At 42.7% G+C, this 19,768-nt stretch overlaps 1 protein-coding gene across 1 annotated transcript in view; it reads right to left on the reverse strand.

Moving 5' to 3' along the window:
• PKNOX1 (PBX/knotted 1 homeobox 1) overlaps positions 1–19,489 on the reverse strand; it is a 42,009-nt gene extending 22,520 nt beyond the window's left edge. The window contains exons 1-3 of the mRNA XM_065741638.1: positions 19,410–19,489; positions 10,313–10,396; positions 1,800–1,901 (exon numbers count right to left, since the gene is read on the reverse strand). Coding sequence (XP_065597710.1) covers positions 1,800–1,850 — 51 coding nt within the window. The 5' untranslated portion in view covers positions 1,851–1,901; positions 10,313–10,396; positions 19,410–19,489. The remainder of the gene's footprint in view (positions 1–1,799; positions 1,902–10,312; positions 10,397–19,409) is intronic.
• Positions 19,490–19,768: the final 279 nt, after the last annotated feature.

A 19,768-nucleotide genomic window follows, 5' to 3' on the forward strand; every position in this document is an offset into this window, starting at 1 on the left:
TGCCGGCTGGCTGGCAGTACCTTGTAGGCAAGGTCATGGTATTACTGGTACTGGAAATGGTCTTCCCCATCACCCTGTTAAACATCTTTCGGGCTAAATGGTGACTTAAAGAGAGTCATAGCTGCTCCCTCACCACATTCCAAACCCCGTCTCTCTCCCCTTCCAGCAATGACTACTTCTGTAAAAAACAAGGAGTCACTGCAGCCTTTTCTACTTTAACAAACTTTGTCTGGAATAGAAGGCAGGTGCTGCTATGGGTATGCCCCCCGTATTCAGAACTTACATTTCCAGGTACACACAGAATAAAACTTCTGTCCTCTTTCCCTTTTTTACATATAACACACCACTGATGGGAACCCTCTGAGAGGGATCCAGTGAACCTGACAGAATTTTGCCTATGTCCACATGACAGAAGCAAAAGGCATTCACACGACCTCCAGTGAGGTTCTGAGAGAATGGAAGGGTTTGTGCTTTATTACCTATCAGGGCCACCCACCTTCAAGAAAAATAGGAAACTGAGAAAATGACAGAGCATCCTACCTAGTATAAAGCTTCCTCAGAAAGCATAGGTGACCTTAGAGCTAGAATACTTGCAAAAATGATGCAACTAATGAACAGATTTATTGGCTAATGACAAGAGGGAGGAGCAAAACAGAAGGAGGTGACTCATATAAGCAATTATAAATGTTGAACCACATATCTGCAGACTTTGAAGGCAGAGATTATGTTCAGTGAGGGCTCTGTCATACTAGGAGGAGAAAACAGCTCACTTCAAACTGTGAGCTATCTTCTGTGTGTCATTTTCATGCTACAAAAGAAGCAGACACCACAATTACCTGCCTTCGTGGTCACTAAGAGCTTAAACCATGGAACAAATTTAAACAAAACAACCAATCTGTTCTTTATAGAAAGATGTATTACTCTCACTGTGTTGTCACAGGGTGGGATAGATTTGCTGAGGGAATACAGTGAAAGAGGTAAGGCAGTGAGAAGAGAGCAATTAGAAATGCAAAAAAAGCAGCAGAAAACAACAACAACAAAAGTAATAATATAAGACAGCATTCAGATAAACATTTTTTTCTTTTATAAAAGATGGAAAAGTTGCTATTTTTTCCTTCTGTTGCTATCTTCTGACAGGAATACTTGTATTTACTGTTTTGGGCTGAGAAACATAAAAACGGGTCTTCAGGGTACAGGCCACTGGCATCACTTGTTTCTAGCCAGCAGTATATTAATTTAGAAATTCAAACTGTTGCAATGTATAGCCTGTTGTACAAAAGGAAGCATCATGACTAAACAAACCACTATGGTTCATGACTTCATCTGCCTGTTTACAGAAATTAAAAAACTAGAGTATCGTTGATCAGCTTTCAAATCATCCATTCTTATCAATAACCTCCTTACAGCAATTCAAGTATTTTACCAGTCTTCACCATAACTGCTTCAACTCAAACTAGCATATCATTCTAGATAAACAAATCTAATTCCTTGTAACCCAGTTGTCAATAACTGCCTAAACGTCAACTGGCTATTGTAATTGCCGACATGTAAGAACACTTGAGGGATCATGAACACAAAATATTAAGGATACTCAACTTGCCTTTCCTAAAAGTAAGAAAATTAGAGCACAGAGATCACCTAGAGCAGAATCGGTATAAAATCCTCATCTAACCAAACTTCAAATATCCTGTTTTACAAACAAAAATAGATACTCAATTAATGCCAATACAGGCATTAAAGTCACAACTTCTTTCTCTTACCAACTGCGTCAGTTCATAGAGAAAGAAAATCAATTTTACCGGCTGTCCATCTTGATAGTTGTCTATACTTAATGTCTGTGTTGCCATCATGGTTAAGAAAATGTTAATTGCATCAAATCATCATCAGTACAAACAAATATTCTAAAAAAGAAAAAGAAGAAAAAAATAGCGTTACAGAAGTGACCATTTAGAACTCAACTGCAAACGATAAAAATCAATTGAACTATAACACCAAAATAATCAGCAAGAGCTTTTATTGTCCAAATCGTATGTCCATTTTCTCAACAAAGTTATATGTGGAAAATCAGAACAGGCTTCAGTAACATTCACTGCATCATCTCATGATTTAACATCATATTCTAAGAGGATTAAATCCTGTTACATTCATAAACTTCAGGTAAAAACTAGCATTTATTTCTGCAGTACTTCATAAATTCAAAGGTTATACATAAAATATCAGAAAGAACAAAGATTTGTTTCTTTGTTTTGAGAAGACTAATGACACACTGAACATTCCTGCAATCAAAAACACAAAGAGACCACAACTGATTGATCAAGTGTTAAGCAACACCAATACGAGTATAAATCTTGTATTCTAAAATTAGAGTCTGAAATTCCTTTTAGAAACCTATGTCTGAAATCACTTCTGAAGCAGTCTCCTATTAAAGCTAAGCGAGGCTCAGCAAAAACTAAAGCAACATTTAACTATTTTTATTTTTTTGTCCACCCCTGCAGAGACTGAGAGTCCGTCTTCAGGGCAGCCTTGAGAATACCATTATAATGCTCAATAAGGCCTGCCCCCATTGGATTGTATGGCAGGTGGAATCGCCATTCCATGTTGTTCTCTTCTGCCCAGCATTGTATCATTGCATCCGTAAAGTGAGTCCCTGGTCACTCTCAATGACTTGTGGTGTCCCATACGCAGCCATCAGTCTTGTGAGTGCTTTTAAGGTATATGCCTGGTTGGCTTTTGGTACTGGATAGGCCTGCATTAGCCCACTGTGGTGTCAATGCAGGTTAGGCCATATCTCGCCCCCTGAGATCAAGGGAGGAGCCCAGTATAATCAACCTGCCATCTCTGTTGAGGACTGTGTCCTCTAGCAAGATGGGCTGTTGTTTCAGGCAATGACCTCGGTCTCATCTTGGAGCAAGTGTAGCAGTCTCGGCATGCCTGAGCAATGTCAGATAGTTGTACGGGCAGTCCCCATGCTTTAGCAGCTGCCCACATGGTCTTCTGTCCAGCATGACACAGCTTTTGGTGTAACCAGCAGGCAACATTCTCAGATGGTGAATTCTCGACCCATCTAACTCAGGCCAGTGTGTTAGCTTCATCATTTCCTGGTGACTGTAGGGGTCGGTGATCAGAAACATGGTAGACATGTACAGTCCTGTGTTTAACTGTATTCCATGTCTAACCACATATCTTTACCTCAGATTGGTTTGGCATGGATAGTCCAGTCTGGAGTAGCCCACTGTGTGATCCAAAGAGTGAGCCCCCAGCACACAGCTCAACTATCTGTACAAACATTCAGGACACTGTCACCAGGTTCTTTGGTTATAACCATCCACATGACCCACAGCTCTGCCAACTGGGTACTCTGACCATCCCCCTCTTCAAACCAAATTGTATCTGCAGCAAGATGGTATGTTATTGCTATCCACTTGCTTGGGTTGCCCTTGCAGGACCCATCCGTGTACCAGGCATCTTCGGGAATGGGATATTTTCCTTCCTGGATGGGACTCTTATGTGGCTGAACAACCAAGATTTCTTTTGGTGTATCACTGTAATGTCACTGGGGCTAGAATCTTTTGAAGCTCTTCTTTCAGTGGCAATGAAGACAGACTACTCCTCTGACTGAGATAGGCAACCCATCGTGCCACTGTTTGTGCCTGGGCCACCCCTGTCTTAGGAAGGTGGGTCAGATCTCTTACCCACCCCTCAATTGGGGTGGTCTTAACTATGACTTCAGCTGTCTGGGTTATTGGCTCTACTGCTTATAATGCAGAATAAGCAGCCAATAGCTGTTTTTTCAATCATACTATATCTTTCTTCTGCTCCATGCCAGACCTGAGACCAAAAACCAATGAGGGTCTGAACAGAACTCTGACATTACCACAGGCCCCAGCCAAAGCCATCCTGAGCAACATGAACATCCAATTCAGCTGGGAGGGTAGGATCGAATACACCCAATGCCTGGGCTTGTTCAACTGCCTGTTTTGCCTGTTGAAAAGCATCCTGCTCTGCTCTCCCCCAGTCCCATGATTGGCCCTTTTTTGTGAGTCTATACAAAGGTCTCAGCAGCTGCACTAAATGAGATATAAAGGAACATCAATATCCCAATATACCTAGAAATTCTTGCAGTTGCTTTGGTGTTACAAGGACTGGGAATGCCTGAGCCTTATCTACAATGGCACTGGGTAGCACTTTGGTCTTTCCTGACCAGACTACTCCCAGAAATTTTACAGATAGGCCTGGATCTTGCAGCTTTTGAGGATTGATAGCCCATCCTCTTTCACCCAGGTAGGCAGTTAATGAATCTGCCACTGCTTCTACTGCCTCCAACATCACCAAGTTATGACAACACATTGGTGAGTGCACGTACCCCTGTGGCAGGACCTGAAAGGTCCACTGCCTGCCTCCCCATGTAAATGCAAATTGATCTCACGATTCCTCAGCAATCAGAATACTGAAGAATGCATTTGCCAAATCCAGGACACAACGGTAGGTTTTGATTTCCCTACTGGGTAGTAGGGAAAATCCTTCTCTAAGGAAGCAATACTGGGTACAGCCTCATGGATGGGCAGCATGACCTTATTCAATTCCCTATAATCCACTGTCATTCTCCATGTTCCATCTGACTTTCACACTGGCCATATGGGGGAATTGTATGGGCTGCGTGCATGTCTTATAATGCCTACTTTTTCTAGTTCCTGCACTGTCCTTGATATTTCATCTTGTCCCCCCAAGAGTCTATACTATCTTACATTAGTAATCCAGCGTGGTTTCAGCAAACAAATAGGCTATGTTTTGCACAGCCCCTCTATATTGTCTGTACCACATGAATACTAATGTGCCTTTGCTGAAGTCTGAACTCTCCCACAGTCTATCTAGAGAGTCAGACCCCATAAAATGTCTATGCCCAAGATGTATCCTGGGACTGGGGCAACAGACACTTTATACTCCCAGGATGGGAGTGTATGGGAACTGTTGAATCACAGCCTGATTGATCACCTGAGGTGAGCACTGAGTCAGCTGCAGGAGCACAGGTGAAGGCAATGCACTGTGTGACCAGAAGAAGTGGAATCTGGCTCCACCTCTCCCAGACCCCATTTAAGGGCTGACCACCACTGGGGAAGAGTTTCTTGTTGGAGATCCCTCCCCTGTGGAATTATTGGTGAACCTCAACCATCTGGAAATGGTTTTACCATCCAGATAAGCCTAGCAAAATATACCCTCTTCCTCACTATTTTCTCTGAATACTATTCTATTGGGTTATTCACCCTACAGGGAGACACCTAATCCCCAGTTTCAACCATGTTTGGGTGACCGGAATGGTCTGTCCCCCAAACCCACCAATCATTGTTCTATTACCCTTAAATTTAGATGGATTCCCATATATAATCAATGCTTCTGCACCACTGTCTACTAAAGCCATTACACTTTGCACATCCATTTTGTCCAAAATATTGTCAGTTCTATATAGAACTGACATACAGATGGGACTGGAGGCCCTAAGAGAACCAATGTCCCTCATCACTCCATGATTTCTGCCAGATCGAGAACTTTTACCATAGGTGGCTCAGGCACTGTAACCCAAGGCACCTGTAGAGGTTTGTTCTTCCTTTTTGGTACTATAAAAATCAGCTAAATTCCAGGTTGTAGTAGGGGCTTCTTGTATTATTCATACTCCCAATTTTCTGGGAGTACTCTGAAATTTTTGATTGGTTCTTAGTTGTTTCCATAGCTGTAATAAAATATGGTTGGGCTGCCCATCAATTTCAGCAAAAGCAACCCTAGCTTGTATAAGATTACTGAACGCAGTTTTCTGAGACCTCCATGTGGGGCCTGATCGGGGTGTCCGTGGGGCAGTCTTCTGGGTTCTAATTGGGAAGGCCTCAGCTTCCTCGACCATGCAGACATTGCACCTAGTTCTTATGCACTCTATTTTTCCAAGGTCTGCTACCAGTTGGGCTGCTGTTGGACAATGGCCTCTGAAGCTACTAAAGGATTTAGTATGGAGACCAATGTCCCATAAAGATGAGAAGGGGCTTGCTGCAGTATCAGGTCTCTCATACCTGCCGTAAACTTTTCCATGACTGGACTTTCAAACGTGTCAGAATACATGGCCTCCCTCGTACCCAGTTCTTGAATGTACATTTGGAGGTCCTCCATACACAACCATAAACCAGTATGAAGTGGTACGCCTTTTTTATTGGGCCTTGTTAGACAGCATGCCGCCATCAACCAGTCTATAATAGAGTGGTTTTCATTATACTGGATGGCAGCGTATAATCTTTGCCTTAGGGCTGGGTTACAGTTATAGATGCTAGCTTGGACACTTAATTCCAAATGAAAAACATATCAGTTGATGATTTTTTTTCCCAAGCCTGCCTGTCATACCAATTGTAGGGTGAATACCCCAAAAGAACAGTACCCACACAAAATAATGAAGGTGGACAGTATATTTTTCTATAGCTTTTCCAGATGGTATAAAGACAATTGGTAAATAAGAAAAGGCTCGCCTGTCACTGATGGTCAAGGCTTATCTAGAACTCCACAGGGGAGGGATCTCCAACAAGAGATCCTTCCCCAGTGGTGGTCAGCCCTTAAATGGGGTCTGGGAGAGGTGGAGCCAGACTGCACCCCTTCCGGTCACACAGTGCATTGCCTTCACCTGTGCTCCTGCGGTGACTCTGTGCTTGCCTCAGGTGATCAATCAGTGGTTCAGGCCCTGATTCAACAGCACATGAATTCTTAATAGTAGTATTTCATGTTCATAAATAATGCTTCATATGCATTGCTAAAATCTGAACTTCTGCTACTGCAAAATCAGATGATAAATACTCACACACAACTATCAGCTTTCACATAGCTGCCATTAATACTAATGACTAAATAATTAGAAGGCCAATTGCAAAGAAGGCTTGATCCAAAAAAAGGAAAATTAAATCAATGCTTCCTCTTGTATATTACTTCTTTTCAAAACAGAATGCAGAAAAAATATTCTTACTTTATGTAAGCACTGAAAAAAAAATATATGTATATCCAAGAAAAGGAAATAAAACAGAATTGTGAAGAACAGAGACTTTCTTAAATGAGTCATTGCTTATTATTTAGAGATGTAGATTAAAAAACCCAAAACCACAGCAAATTATCACCACCAAATAAACAAACCAACCAACCAAAGAAACCAACAAAATAAACCCTTGAGTTATTTTAATATTTCTAACCCAAACATTAAGTAACATCAAATAACACAAATGTTAGTTAGCCCTTTACTATTACACTGTAGAACAAAACAGAACAAGAAACACTTCTAACTTCTGTTACACTTTACTTAATTTTATAACTTAAATCCCACCTGAGCTTCCAGTTTTTATAGGACAACAAAGGGATGAGGCCAGACTCTTCTCAGCAGTGCATGGTGATAGGATGAGGGGAAACGGCCACAAACTGATGCACAGGAAGTTCTGCACAAGCGTGTGTGGGAACTTCTTCCCAGTGCAGTGACAGAGCAGTGGCACAGCTGCACAGAGAGGTGGTGGAGTCTCCTTCTCTGGAGACGTTCCAGACCCGCCTGGACGCCTACCTGTGCAACCTGGGCTAGGGAGCTGCTTTGGCAGGGGGTTGGACTCCATGATCTCTGGAGGTCCCTTCCAACCCCTACAATTCTGTGATTCTGTGAACAGTATCTATTACTTTGAAACTCTTAAAAAAATTACTAATTTCTCATCAAAAGAAAAAAAAAATTGGAAAGACATGAACACACTCACTGATAGAAACGCTTCAGAATTGCATTCTTATAGCTATGAATCATTCAACATTAAAGTTGAATTAGATACCTGAATGTAGATGCCTTTCCAAAAGAAGTTCAAGGGAATGTATTCAAAAACATAAGTCCTGTAAGCATTTACCTTATGTTTAAACACTTCTTCAGAATAGTTTACGTTCATGACACTGATGACTGACTGTATTGATAGAGTCAAAAGGCACATACAAAGTCCTGCTTTTCTTTCCCAAAAGGCACACATTTCATTTCTGACCGTGATACCAGAAGCAGAGACCAAACTACCCTCAAAATCAAAACATTTGAACAGATCATACCCATCAATCCACAAATAGTAAACACTATTTCAAGATTATTTCACAAGTTGAAGAATTCCATGCAAAATGTCACTAAAGAAATTGTTTGGCTGTAGGAGACAGATAAGCTCTTAGAAATGAGGAAATAAGGTAAAACAGCTTAAGATAAGTACTTCTAGAATGGTTTAGTGCTAGCAAAGATGTGTGATAGTATTAGTGACACAAATAACAACATGAAGAGGGAAGCAACCAAAATAACACATTCAAACTGGTGAAGACAATAGGATATGATAAGAATTTCTAGACTGACTCTTCCTCCCACATTTCCATAAGGAAAAGATTCCACTCTGAGAAATCCCTTAGGCCAAATGAAGAAAAGAAAAAAAAAAAGAGGTGCACAGCCTTGAGCTAGATCCATAGATAATCTCACTTAAAAAGGGCTTTAGCCCCATTCTTTCCCTGTGGAATAGCTAGGAAGGATTCTACATGGATAGATTTGTTATTTCCCATAAGAGCTTCCCCTCTGACTTATAATTACAGTAGAGGAAGATTAAACTATTAGGCAAGATAGCAACTGATGAGATTTAGTGAAGAAAACTACTGCAAATCAAGAAGAACAAATTGAGCTAATGACACACTTAAATTGAGGCAATTAACTGAGGGAATTACTTGAGTTCAGTAAAGAGAAACATCTCCTCATTATCCAGTAGTGGTTAGAAACAAACTACATTAGACTTCAAGAAAAATAACTTTAAAGGTATTTACACATTTGGCTTTTATAAGCTAATTTAGGATACAACATCAGTCCCAGTTAGCAGATACACAGCCTAAGCAGATGTTCATTCTGCAAATAGTGATGCTAGATGAAGCTAGTATCACTCCCAGATGTTTATCACTGCCACCCTGCCAGAGCTAATTATTTCCACAGCCCTACCCCTGAGTTCACCAACACATGAATGACTTCTGATCCCTTCTACATAAAGTAGCCAGGCTAATTCAACTCTCTGTTGAAGGTGACTATGATGCAAACCAGCTGATTTTGTCTGAGGCACATAAATGCGCACTCACACAATCCCTGCTCTTGGCTGACCTATTAGTGTGGTAGTTTCTGGCTCATGTGTGGTAATTTCAGGTTCATGTGTGGTGATTATCAGCTCACAGCAGGACCATCTTTAACCAGCACAGCGATACCTAACGCTATATGGCCTAAGGTATCTGAATTGGGCCTAAGCACACGTGACTTCTGGACAAATTAGCTTTAAAAATTCCATTATCCTTCGTTGAAGAAATAGAGAGTAGAAGGAAAACAGTGCAGTTGTGTTATATTCAAAGAGTTACAAACAAAAAAAACAATTAGTGGCTGAGAGGGGTCTGCCAGACTGCTTCATGCAGAACAGAATTAACTCCCATGTCATTTATTTTTGAGAACAAAGTGTGACAGAAACCCAAGGAAGCACTTAAGGTCATGTAAACTGGAGGCTGACACGTGAACTGCAATCAGAAGCATCACTGACATCTGCAGTGAAAGGGAATTTGTAAAACCACTGCATTCTACAAAAGTGAAAGAAAAATTCAAGTCTTTAACAGAAATGACTACGGAGGTAAACCATAGGCTAGAAAGGAAGTTAAGAGGGGTGGTCATAATTAGAAGTGTGCAGACTTCTTGCAGGTTAGGGAGCATATCTAAGAAAAAACCTTAAAGGTGAGCTGAAACACTTGAGACAAAGCGATTACTTTGTGTCCATCACTGCTCACTTGCTCTACTTATTCCTTTGTAATTAAGAGCGCAGGGACCACCCAGTAATGTTAACATAAGGTGCAAGTTAGCTGTTGGAGCTCAGTAATATCATTTTTAACATATACAAGCTACAACAGATGTTTCTAAGAGATATAAATAGTTATGCTTCAGGGTATAAGCCAACCACTAACTGTCTTTAGGGTTGTGAAGAAACTACCCAAGCAACTTGTTAACACATAATTGTTCCTTTTAATTTTCCACTACATACGTTCTTTTGAAGTACTTCAGAGAGAAACGGCGGACTGGCAGATCCCTTATGGCTATTTGTTGGTTCGTTCTTAACTTCAGTCACCACGTGCAGTGTAACAGACATTCTTACAGAAATAAAACACAGAGCTTGCTTGATGTATGAAAAACATCTAGAACCTGCTTCACTTCTCATCAAAATACGCAACGATACAGCTCCCATGGTGCATGGCTTTCTAAGTCAAATGGGAGAAAGCTGCTCACCCTTCTCCTTCAGTGGATTGAGGACATCATTATCTCATTCCAGCGGAGTAAGTCCCACTGATGTATCAGGTGCACAACAGAAACCTGGGAACCAACAGAAAAAGGTTCAGAGGAGACAACAACACACAACACGTTTTCTGAGACTGAAGATGATTCAAGAGAAGATTTGGGTTTATATTTTCTACCTTACTATCCCACACCAGTGAGGATAGCAGTCCCTCACGTTCCTACATTTGTTCTCATTTGTCTCTGCTGACACCCATAGCAGAAGGATACACTCCATCAGTTGACTCGCTTGCTGTTGAGCCTTTATACTTTACTCTCTGCCTGCTTAGACAAGACATGACACATCCCCAAATAAAACTAATAGGAACAACTCAGCTCAGTGTTTTATAGGAAGCCCTTCCGCATCAAAATTCAGCATGAAGCCAAGAAAGGGCAATTTAAATCTTCTTCATAATCACACTTTCATTTGATTGTGGAATGTATTCTAATGTCGGCTATAATCAAGTAATCCTCCACATGATAAACACTAACAGCATACAAAGGAGCATGTGCCATCATTGCTATTGAATGTTTAGAGAAGGCAGGTGGTTCTGCTACAGATATTTTCAGCAATTTTAAAAAAGCTTCACACAAATTATCACTTAAGATTAATTTTATTTAATTTCACAGCACTTGTTTGATACATTAAAGCTACTTTAAAGGACTAGTAATGACTGCAAAAGCAAAGTAGCAAAGAAAATATTTAGCTAAAAAGTACTAGAGAATGCATAGAAAACTCTCATGGGAGGTTACTGATGCTAACATTGTGCAAAGGTCACCATGACTACAACACAGCTCAGTTCTTGAACCAGATTGTCTTAGTTTCCCACACAGAAAAAGTTCTCATGTTCACAGTTTTGCTGAGAGCGTAAGAGCTGAAATGAATGTAACACCAACGTTTCTGAAAGTGAGATGAAGTTGGTATCTACGTTTGTGAACCAACATTTATCTGTGTGTAGTGTACATGTACTGTTTTCCAGGTCAGCTTACAGACACACATAATGCTAAGGGCTAGTCAATACAGACACCATCCATGGTTCACAAAAACTAGCTCTGAAAGAGCTGGGAAGACACTCTGGGGAGCTGCGAGGTACTATATGATTTAGCCATTGGTAAGAGATGAAATATTGAGCTAGAAGCCCTAAAGAGCAGATGACATTAGTTCTCATCTCTTCATCCTCAGCTGTACAAGACGTGTGTATCCCAAGAACAACCTTCCTTCATTTTTTTTCTTATTCCCTTCTTCACACAATTTTCACCTCCTATAATTCTGGTATTCCGTTTTACACTTTGCTCATCTTACTGAACTACTTTCAAAAAATCATTTCCCACTCTCTGCAGAATCTTCTGAACATAGGTCACTGTCAAATAAATGGGGACTATCAAATTTTTGTTTTCTGTCTACAAGGTCTACTTCACCATCACAAATCTGAAGAGCCTGTTCCTTCCATTCAGAAACAGCTGCAGCAAAGAACCTATAGCATCAAGGCCGACAAATCTGATCACTCAAAAAATATGATGCATGAAGAAGAAAGTAGTCCTTGCTTTCAAAGCCTTCCCTGAAGCTTCAGAAACAGGCAAGCTGCAAGACCTAGTGTACAAGATATCGAGGGCAGAACAAAGGAAGTACTGAAGGAATACAGGCGCAGGTGAAGGATGCCACAGAAGAGATTGGGCACAGGAGCCAGAGGACATTGCAGTCACATTGCTTTCCTTCAAGAGAGAGCAATTATGACTACAGAGCCTAGCATAAAAAATATCAGAGAAGAAGACAACAGAGATCTGAGCTTGCATGTTTTGTCCTCCCACATACCACAGAGGAGGCAAGAACAGAGAGCAGTTATACCTGGTAAAGGATGGAGACAACACCAAGGCATCACGGACCCTACACTATAAATTACTGTTGTACATTTGTTTTTTCCTTTTTATTCTTCTTGCAGACAAGCTTTACAATCATGTTATCAACATAAAGAAGACAGTTAACTATGAAACCAGAACAAATGGCCACTTGCTTTGTCACTTAAAGGCTTAGGTTTTTATTATGAAGTAAAATACAACCTTGTTTATTCAAGCATAAATGAACTCTGTGTTCAACTACTCTCACTTTGCATGCCAGCCAGTAAGAAACAAAGACATGTGTGTACACTCATATCTACAAATATTAGCATACATTAAGGGCAAGATACATTTATTTTATTATGGATTCAAATAAAAATAACAAAGTAAAACATAGAGTACATATGACAGGTTGCCAGCAGGGGTCCATTCTACCTTTGCTGCAGTGGCTATTTATCTCCATCGACCTGCCCACAAAGAGATGTTTAGTAAAATTAAGACAAACAAATCAGTGTGAAGTTGATGCACACAAGTTTATTAAAAATGCACTCAATGAAAATGCAGTCCTTACTCAGCAGTGAGGCGACTTTCATTTCGTCAATCTTTTGTACTTACAAAGTATAGTCATTATTTAGAAATATTATACTCTTAGAAAGATTATGTTCCTGTTCAGGAGTATAATACCTGCCTCAGGGAGTTACACTACACAAATACAGCTCAACAGTTATTACACAACAGCTACGCTGTCAATTTCGTTGGCAGAAGAGCCCTAAAAAAAAAAGCCACAAAACCAATTTTCTGCTGCAGTAAAATGAGATTTACTTTGTGTCACTTTTTTTCCCTTTATTGTTTGGTGATGCAATAAAGTTATTTATATATTAATCTGGATGAAGACGAGAAGAAATTTAAAAAAGAGTGCACCTTATACTTTAAGAAACTGACAAATTAAAACCTATTGCTAAGGGGGATTTTTTTCAGAAATCCAGGCTTCAACCCATCATTAATCTTTCTTTGCATGTTGGATACTGGATGTATATACTGGTGGCGACGGGTCAACATTTGGACTAGATGAGCTCAGTGGTCTCTTCCAACCTCAATGATCTGGGGGTTGAACTCGATGATCTCCAGTGGTCCCTTTCAAAACCCTACAATTCTGTGATTCTGTGTCTTGACAATTCTACATAATATGGTCTTCAATCAGCAAGACATATTCAACGCTGTATGTGCCTGTAATCCTCATGGGCATTAAAACCTCATTCTTCCAACTGTTCTCCAAGAAACTTCCTGCAGCATCTCAGTTTCTCCTCACCATTTCACACTGTAATTTGATGCTGCTTTATTAGCTCCATAAAATAGAAGAAAGGAATTATGGGGACTAGAAAGAAATTGTGATAAAAGGAAAACATGTGAGGGAAAGGAAGCCTTCCTTCTCTAATTGCTTCAAGACTCCTGGGGGATTAGAGCATAAGGAAGCAAGAATATTTCCCACCGCTCTCTCATTCATTCCCAGTGTTCACACAGTAAAGGATGAATCTGGCACTATTTTTCCTTAACATGGCATATTGAAGGACTTCTATGTTTCTTGCTTGTGTATCCTAGCACGTCCACTTATCATGGGACAGAGAAGAATTATTTTTCCTGTCAAGATTCATCCAATATGCTATCAGCCTAACATTTTAGATTTCCCACTATAAAAAGATAACGTAGTATCTGACTTGCTGCTGTAGTGTTAAGAGGACCACATTAAAAGGGACTACCAAAAAACCCTTGAAAACCAGAAGCTGTTTATCAGCAGTTAAGATAGCTGAAACCGATTCTGATAAAACTTTCCCACCTTATGATACCTCATTACTTTTTCAAACAATTTCATTAAAAAAGCAGAAGCCCACCCACCCCACTTCCCAACACTTCCTGCGTGGACACCTACCACCTTTGCCCACGCACTACCCCCAACTCTGCATCTCTGCCACTGCAGTTTCTGGAATATCCCCACAAGCTCATCATAGCTCTCTTACTTCTGAAGAAGCTCATTTCAACATCTCTTTTAAATTAAACCAAAGCATTGGCAAGCTCTATTTTAATCATGATTTCTATTAGCAGCCAGTGACTGAAATTAATCATGTTTTGTGTTTATAGTTATTTTAATAAAGAAGAGACAAAATAAGCACCAATCATACTATGCCTTTATTTCTATCAAATATTTTTACAACGTTAGCAAGACATTTCTGTAGGATGTCATCTCATAAGCATGAAGTTTTCTAGCATTCTTATCACAAAACTGTCCCAGTTTCTAATGATACTACGACAGACAAATCTTAATGACACTGACATACAATTGAAGGCACAGGATGAGTTCTGTTTAACTAATAACTGAAATTAAAATGGACTTAAGATGTTGAATATGTAAGCCAAAACCACTCCATACATTTTTTGAGCATTTAAATGCTTCAAGATAAAAATGTTCCAGTATCAGTAGTTTTATTTTTACGCCCTCGATGATTTCAGAAATGATAGAATGGCTTGGACTGGAAGGGATCATCAAGTTCCAAACCACTGCTACAGCCAGGGACACCAACCTCCAGATCTGGTAGTAGATCAGATTGCCCAGGGCCCCAATTAACCTGGCCTCAAACACCTCTAGGGACAGAGCATCCAAAGCTTCTTTGAGCAGCCTGTTCCAGCCCCTCACCACTCACTCAGTAAATAATGATTTTCAATAGATTTTGAAGCCCTTCAAGGAAACAAACACTGACTTGGGCCAGTTGAGTAAACTAAAGAGACACAAATTCCCAGTCCTTTAACTGCCAAATCCAGCCACAATTGACCAGCAAGCTTTTCACCATCTACTAACTCCAACATCTGGTTGAACATGAGCAGTCTGGCTCTCCTATTCACATCCTACCACTCTTCTTCACTTCTCTTCCTCACCCCTTGACTTCTCAACCCCTCCAGTCATGACCATTTGTAATTTCTTCAGGCTCCTGGGCTTACTGCGTTCCCTCCAGGCTTCAGCCTCTGCTCCCCACCCTCCCCGAAGACCAGTCTTCACCTCTCCATCACTACCACTGCACCTGCACAATCTGGTGTTAGGGAAGAAGCACAGATGAGAAAGGTTACACAAGATTAAACCTACCTATTGCCTGCTGCTGCTTAATTGCTTAGTCCAGATTATGACTGCATGGACAGGTGACACACAGTGACCAACAGACAGGGCAATACTCAAGTTATGTGGAATATTAAAGCAATTCAATAAATAATTGCCAAGTAATATGCTTGATCCAGTTTTTCAAGAACATGTAATTTGTTGAAAGCTTCTCTAGGTACAGCCATATGTGCTATGTCAATGCGTATGCTCCCTTTCCCTCCCAGCTCTGCTATGCTAAGTTCCAGAGCCAAAATGCTGAGTTGCAGTTAAATTAGCCAAAAAAGCACTTTCCCTCCTGTTTTCATTAACATATTTATTTTCTCTGAATGTCATTTTCAAAATGCCGAGTCATTTTAGCCTAAACTTTCCAGAATACCTCTGTTCAAACATACTCATAATGGTAAATTTTAGTATGACTAATAAACTACTAAAAACAAAAGAAAATTGAAAATTAAAATAACAGGGTAGCTCTACTGCTGACATTGCTGATGTCATGACCCACAGACACCCAAAAGGGCCACAGTGCATAACTATGTGATCTGAGTTCTTCAGGTCAGAGAGCAGGAGACCCAGGGGAGACCTTACTGCTCCCTACAACCACCCAAAAGGAGGCTGTAGAGAGCTGGGGCTAGGCTTTTTCTCACAGGTAATAGTGATAGGATGAGAGGGAACAGCCTCAAGTTGCACATTCTGAAAAAAAATATTCTCAGAGCCGTGAGGCAGTGGTGCAGGCTGCTCAGGGAGGTGGTGGAGTTGTCATCCCTGGAGGTGTTCAAGAACCGTGTGGATGTGGCACTGAAGGATGTGGTCAGTGGGGCACGATGGGGATGGGCCAGTGTTCTGACTAAGTGATCCTAAGGGTATTTTCCAACCTTAGTGATTCTATGAAACTACAATAGCACATACAATTTCATCTCTCCATTCTCTAGGTGTGCTACATATGTATGAAGCTCCAATTTATGTCTTACAAACTTGTTTCTTTTGAATATAAAAGACTCAAAATTTACTTTTTTTCAGTACTAAGTATTTTAATACCCCTTTCCATTGTTCTGTTTGTTATGCTGCTTAAAAAAAAAAGCTAAGCAGGATATGAAATACAGCCAGATTTCTGTATTCCCTCTGTACTCAAAACAAAATGCATGGAATTCAAAGGGCTCCCAAGTACAATATAAATTAAAGTTGAAAAAAAAAGTATTCCTTTCAGTACATCAGCAGAAAGTCATATTCTCAGTGAATCATACGGACTTTTTTCATCTCAGTACCCAGCTAAGGATATGATTATCTTGTTTTTTTGCCTCTCGTTTTCAAAAATCTTTTAGTGTGCAAGCATTGAAATGGCCTCCCTGTTTAATAGCAAATAGTCTTTTATACACATATGTGCAGGGAAAAAAAAATGAGATTGTAGCCTGGAGTAGTTGCTTCATTAAGAACAAGCAGGCACATTCACATCATAGATTGTAAGAACTTAGGTGACGACAAGGAAAGAAACCAAGTTATCTCCCTTTATACCTTGATAAAAGAATAATAATGCTCCAGTACCAAAAAGACTAATATTTCCAGACTCCTGCTCTCTTTGTTTTCTACCCTACCTCCAGCTCTATTTGTGACTGCAACAATACAAAGCTATGATACAAAACAGCCTTAGCAAAGAATCTGCTAATAAATGGGCATTAGCATTAGATTATCTGATGGAGAGCTGTAATGGGCAGGATAAAATACTTGGGTAACATCTGGCAGCAAGTAAGCCAAGGAAAGCACTCCATTCGCAGCTTTCTTCTTGCTCCTGGATTCCCTTGCTTAGAAGAGCAATACATTGTTTTACATTTTGTACAGCACTGAGCTGTGGTAAAACAACCTCCCGTGAGACCTCGCATTTGTTAGCCTACAGCCTTGTAACAAGCATGGCTGAAGCAACCAGCTGCTGTGAGAGAGGAAAAAAAATCACATTCATGGAATTTTAAATTTCACACACCAAAAAACAACTCAGTCTTACACCGAAACATTCAGCTGCTTTATTGCAAACTTCCAGGTGAGCTGGTATTGCAGAGGCGGCATACAGCTCTCACAGCATTACACAACATTCTGAAATACAGCTTGGGCCGCACCCCTCTACATTTGGGACATAATGGAGCCACCAGCACCCCAGCCTCTCCAAGAACTGAACTGTGTCTCAAACACTTCAATGTTTGCTGCAGCAGCAACCGTAGTAAGGCAAAGTGAAGTTTATATATATATGTGTATACGTGTGTGTGAATATGAACACACAAATATATACATATACACACACAAATAAAGCAGATGTAACAGTAATACAAAATGTAAGAAGTTCTGTTTCACTGTTAGCACACAGGAAACAGTAACAAGACAAGTGGCTGTCCAGCACAGCACTCTATGACAGATCCACCTTGGATGAGGAAGGGGTATGGAAACTTAACTCAAACAAGGCTACATTGCCTCAAATCACTCAGATCAGTGAGAATGAACACAAAGAGACTTTCAAGACTCAGCGCACTGCACCATCCCCTACTACAGCCTACCTTCACCCTGTAAACAAAGAAAATCATGGAATATCTCAAGCTGGAAGGGACTCACAAGGATCAACAAGTCCACCTCCTGGTTCCACACAAAACCCCTCACAAATCAGACCAGGAATGAGAGTGCATACGGTTCTTGAGCTCTGGCACTCGGGGCTGTGCCCACTGCTCTGGGCAGCCTCTTCCATGCCCACCGCCCTCTGGTGAACCTTTTCCTGATACCAATCTGACCCTCCCATGAGGCAGCTCCATGCTGTTCCCCAGGCCCTGTCACTGTCATCAGAGAGCTCAGTGCTGCCCCTCCGCTCCCTGCCAGGAGCTGTAGGCTATGACAGAACCATCTTCCACCATTTAATGAACTGAAGCTTACGTGAGGAAAGCGGAGTGAAACCTACACGGAAGCTTTCATGGGGTTATTTTAATCATAGGATGCGCCAGAAAGATGCAGAGTAATCAGTCTGCTGAGAAAATGCACCATACACTGCATGGAACAAACCAATAGGGCACATTTGAAGAAATACAGAATAACCCTGAGAATAAAAACAGTTAGGGTTAGGTTAGGTTTAGGGTAACTGGGGGCAAGACGGAGTCTTCAGCCTGAATATTCGTGAATGAAACTTAATGACTACGTATGGTTACACGCAGACCCAGAAATGGATAACCGTGTGATTTTGACACTCATTCAGAAAACGCACCCACTGCATTTCTCGCCACTCTACACTCCAGCACTGGCAAGGCCTAGCCGTACCATTTGCGGTACGGTCGCCACCGGTTTTCCGGGCGGCATAACCCGCACACCACGTGCAGGGCGGGACGCAGCCAGGGGCCGCATCACCGAGGCCCGGCTCACCGCGGCAGGCGCAAACGCAGCACCTCCGCCGCATCTCTAAAGCCACGCGGCACATCCCCGCGTCAGAAGCCGAAGAAGAAGCGGCGAGCTCCACGGAGGCACCCGTGTGTCGAGGGTCCGACGGATAACACGAGGCCTCTCCCGCCTGGCTCACGCACGGTAGGTGCCGAGCGCTGCAGCTGTCACTGCCGCCACCTCCCCCTGCGCGCCCTCGTGGCGCTGCCCCTTTAAGGACCCCGCCGCCGCCGCCTCTCTATTCCCTATTCCCTCCTCCCCCTCCTCCTCCGCCCCCCGCCGCGCGCCCCCACCCCCCCCTCCCGCCCCCGCCTCTCCCCTCCCCGCGCGCGCCCGGCCCTCGCGCGCCCCCGCCGGCGCGCGCCCGCCGCAGCCGCACAAACGGCCGAGGCGGCAGCGGCTGCGTTTCCAGAAACTTCCTCACTCCCCCCTCCCTCCCGCCCGCGCCAGCCCGCCGCCGCCGCCCCTGACCCCCCTCGGGGCGAGCGGCGGTGCGGGCGCCCCCTCCCCGCCGTGCCGCCCGCCGGGCCCGCTACCCAACCCCCCCCCGACCACCCGCCCCGCGGAGCGGCGGCGGAATGGCTGGGCCCGGCGGGCGGCGGCGGCGGGTGCGCCGTGATGGATGGCTGGCGGGCTGGCTGGCTGGGAGCGGGTTTGAGTGACAGCGCTTACCTGGGTGCCAATCTTCGTCACACTGACAAGCGGCTGCAGCAATCGGGACCCGCACCGCCGCGACGCGCGTCACCGCGCACACCCACGCTCGGCCAATCAGAGCCCGCGCCGCCCGACACGACAGCACGCCGCGCATCACGCCTCATCAATATGCACCGAAGGGGGCGGGGCAGGGGGAGGTGCGGGGCACGCCCACCGCGGCGGCCGATGGGGAGGGGGGCGGGGCGCTCGAGTGTTCATGAATATGCAATGAGGAGGCGGGGAAAAGGCGAGGCGAGGGGGTGGCGAAACCACCTCGGGGGCGGGGGGAGGAGGGAGATACCAAGCGGTGGGGGCGGGGCTGCTCAGCCTCCTCTGTC

Source organism: Cyrtonyx montezumae, unplaced genomic scaffold, assembly GCF_038088225.1.
Source record: "Cyrtonyx montezumae isolate F1298 unplaced genomic scaffold, pur_monq_1.0 scaffold_3, whole genome shotgun sequence".
NCBI lineage: Eukaryota > Metazoa > Chordata > Aves > Galliformes > Odontophoridae > Cyrtonyx > Cyrtonyx montezumae.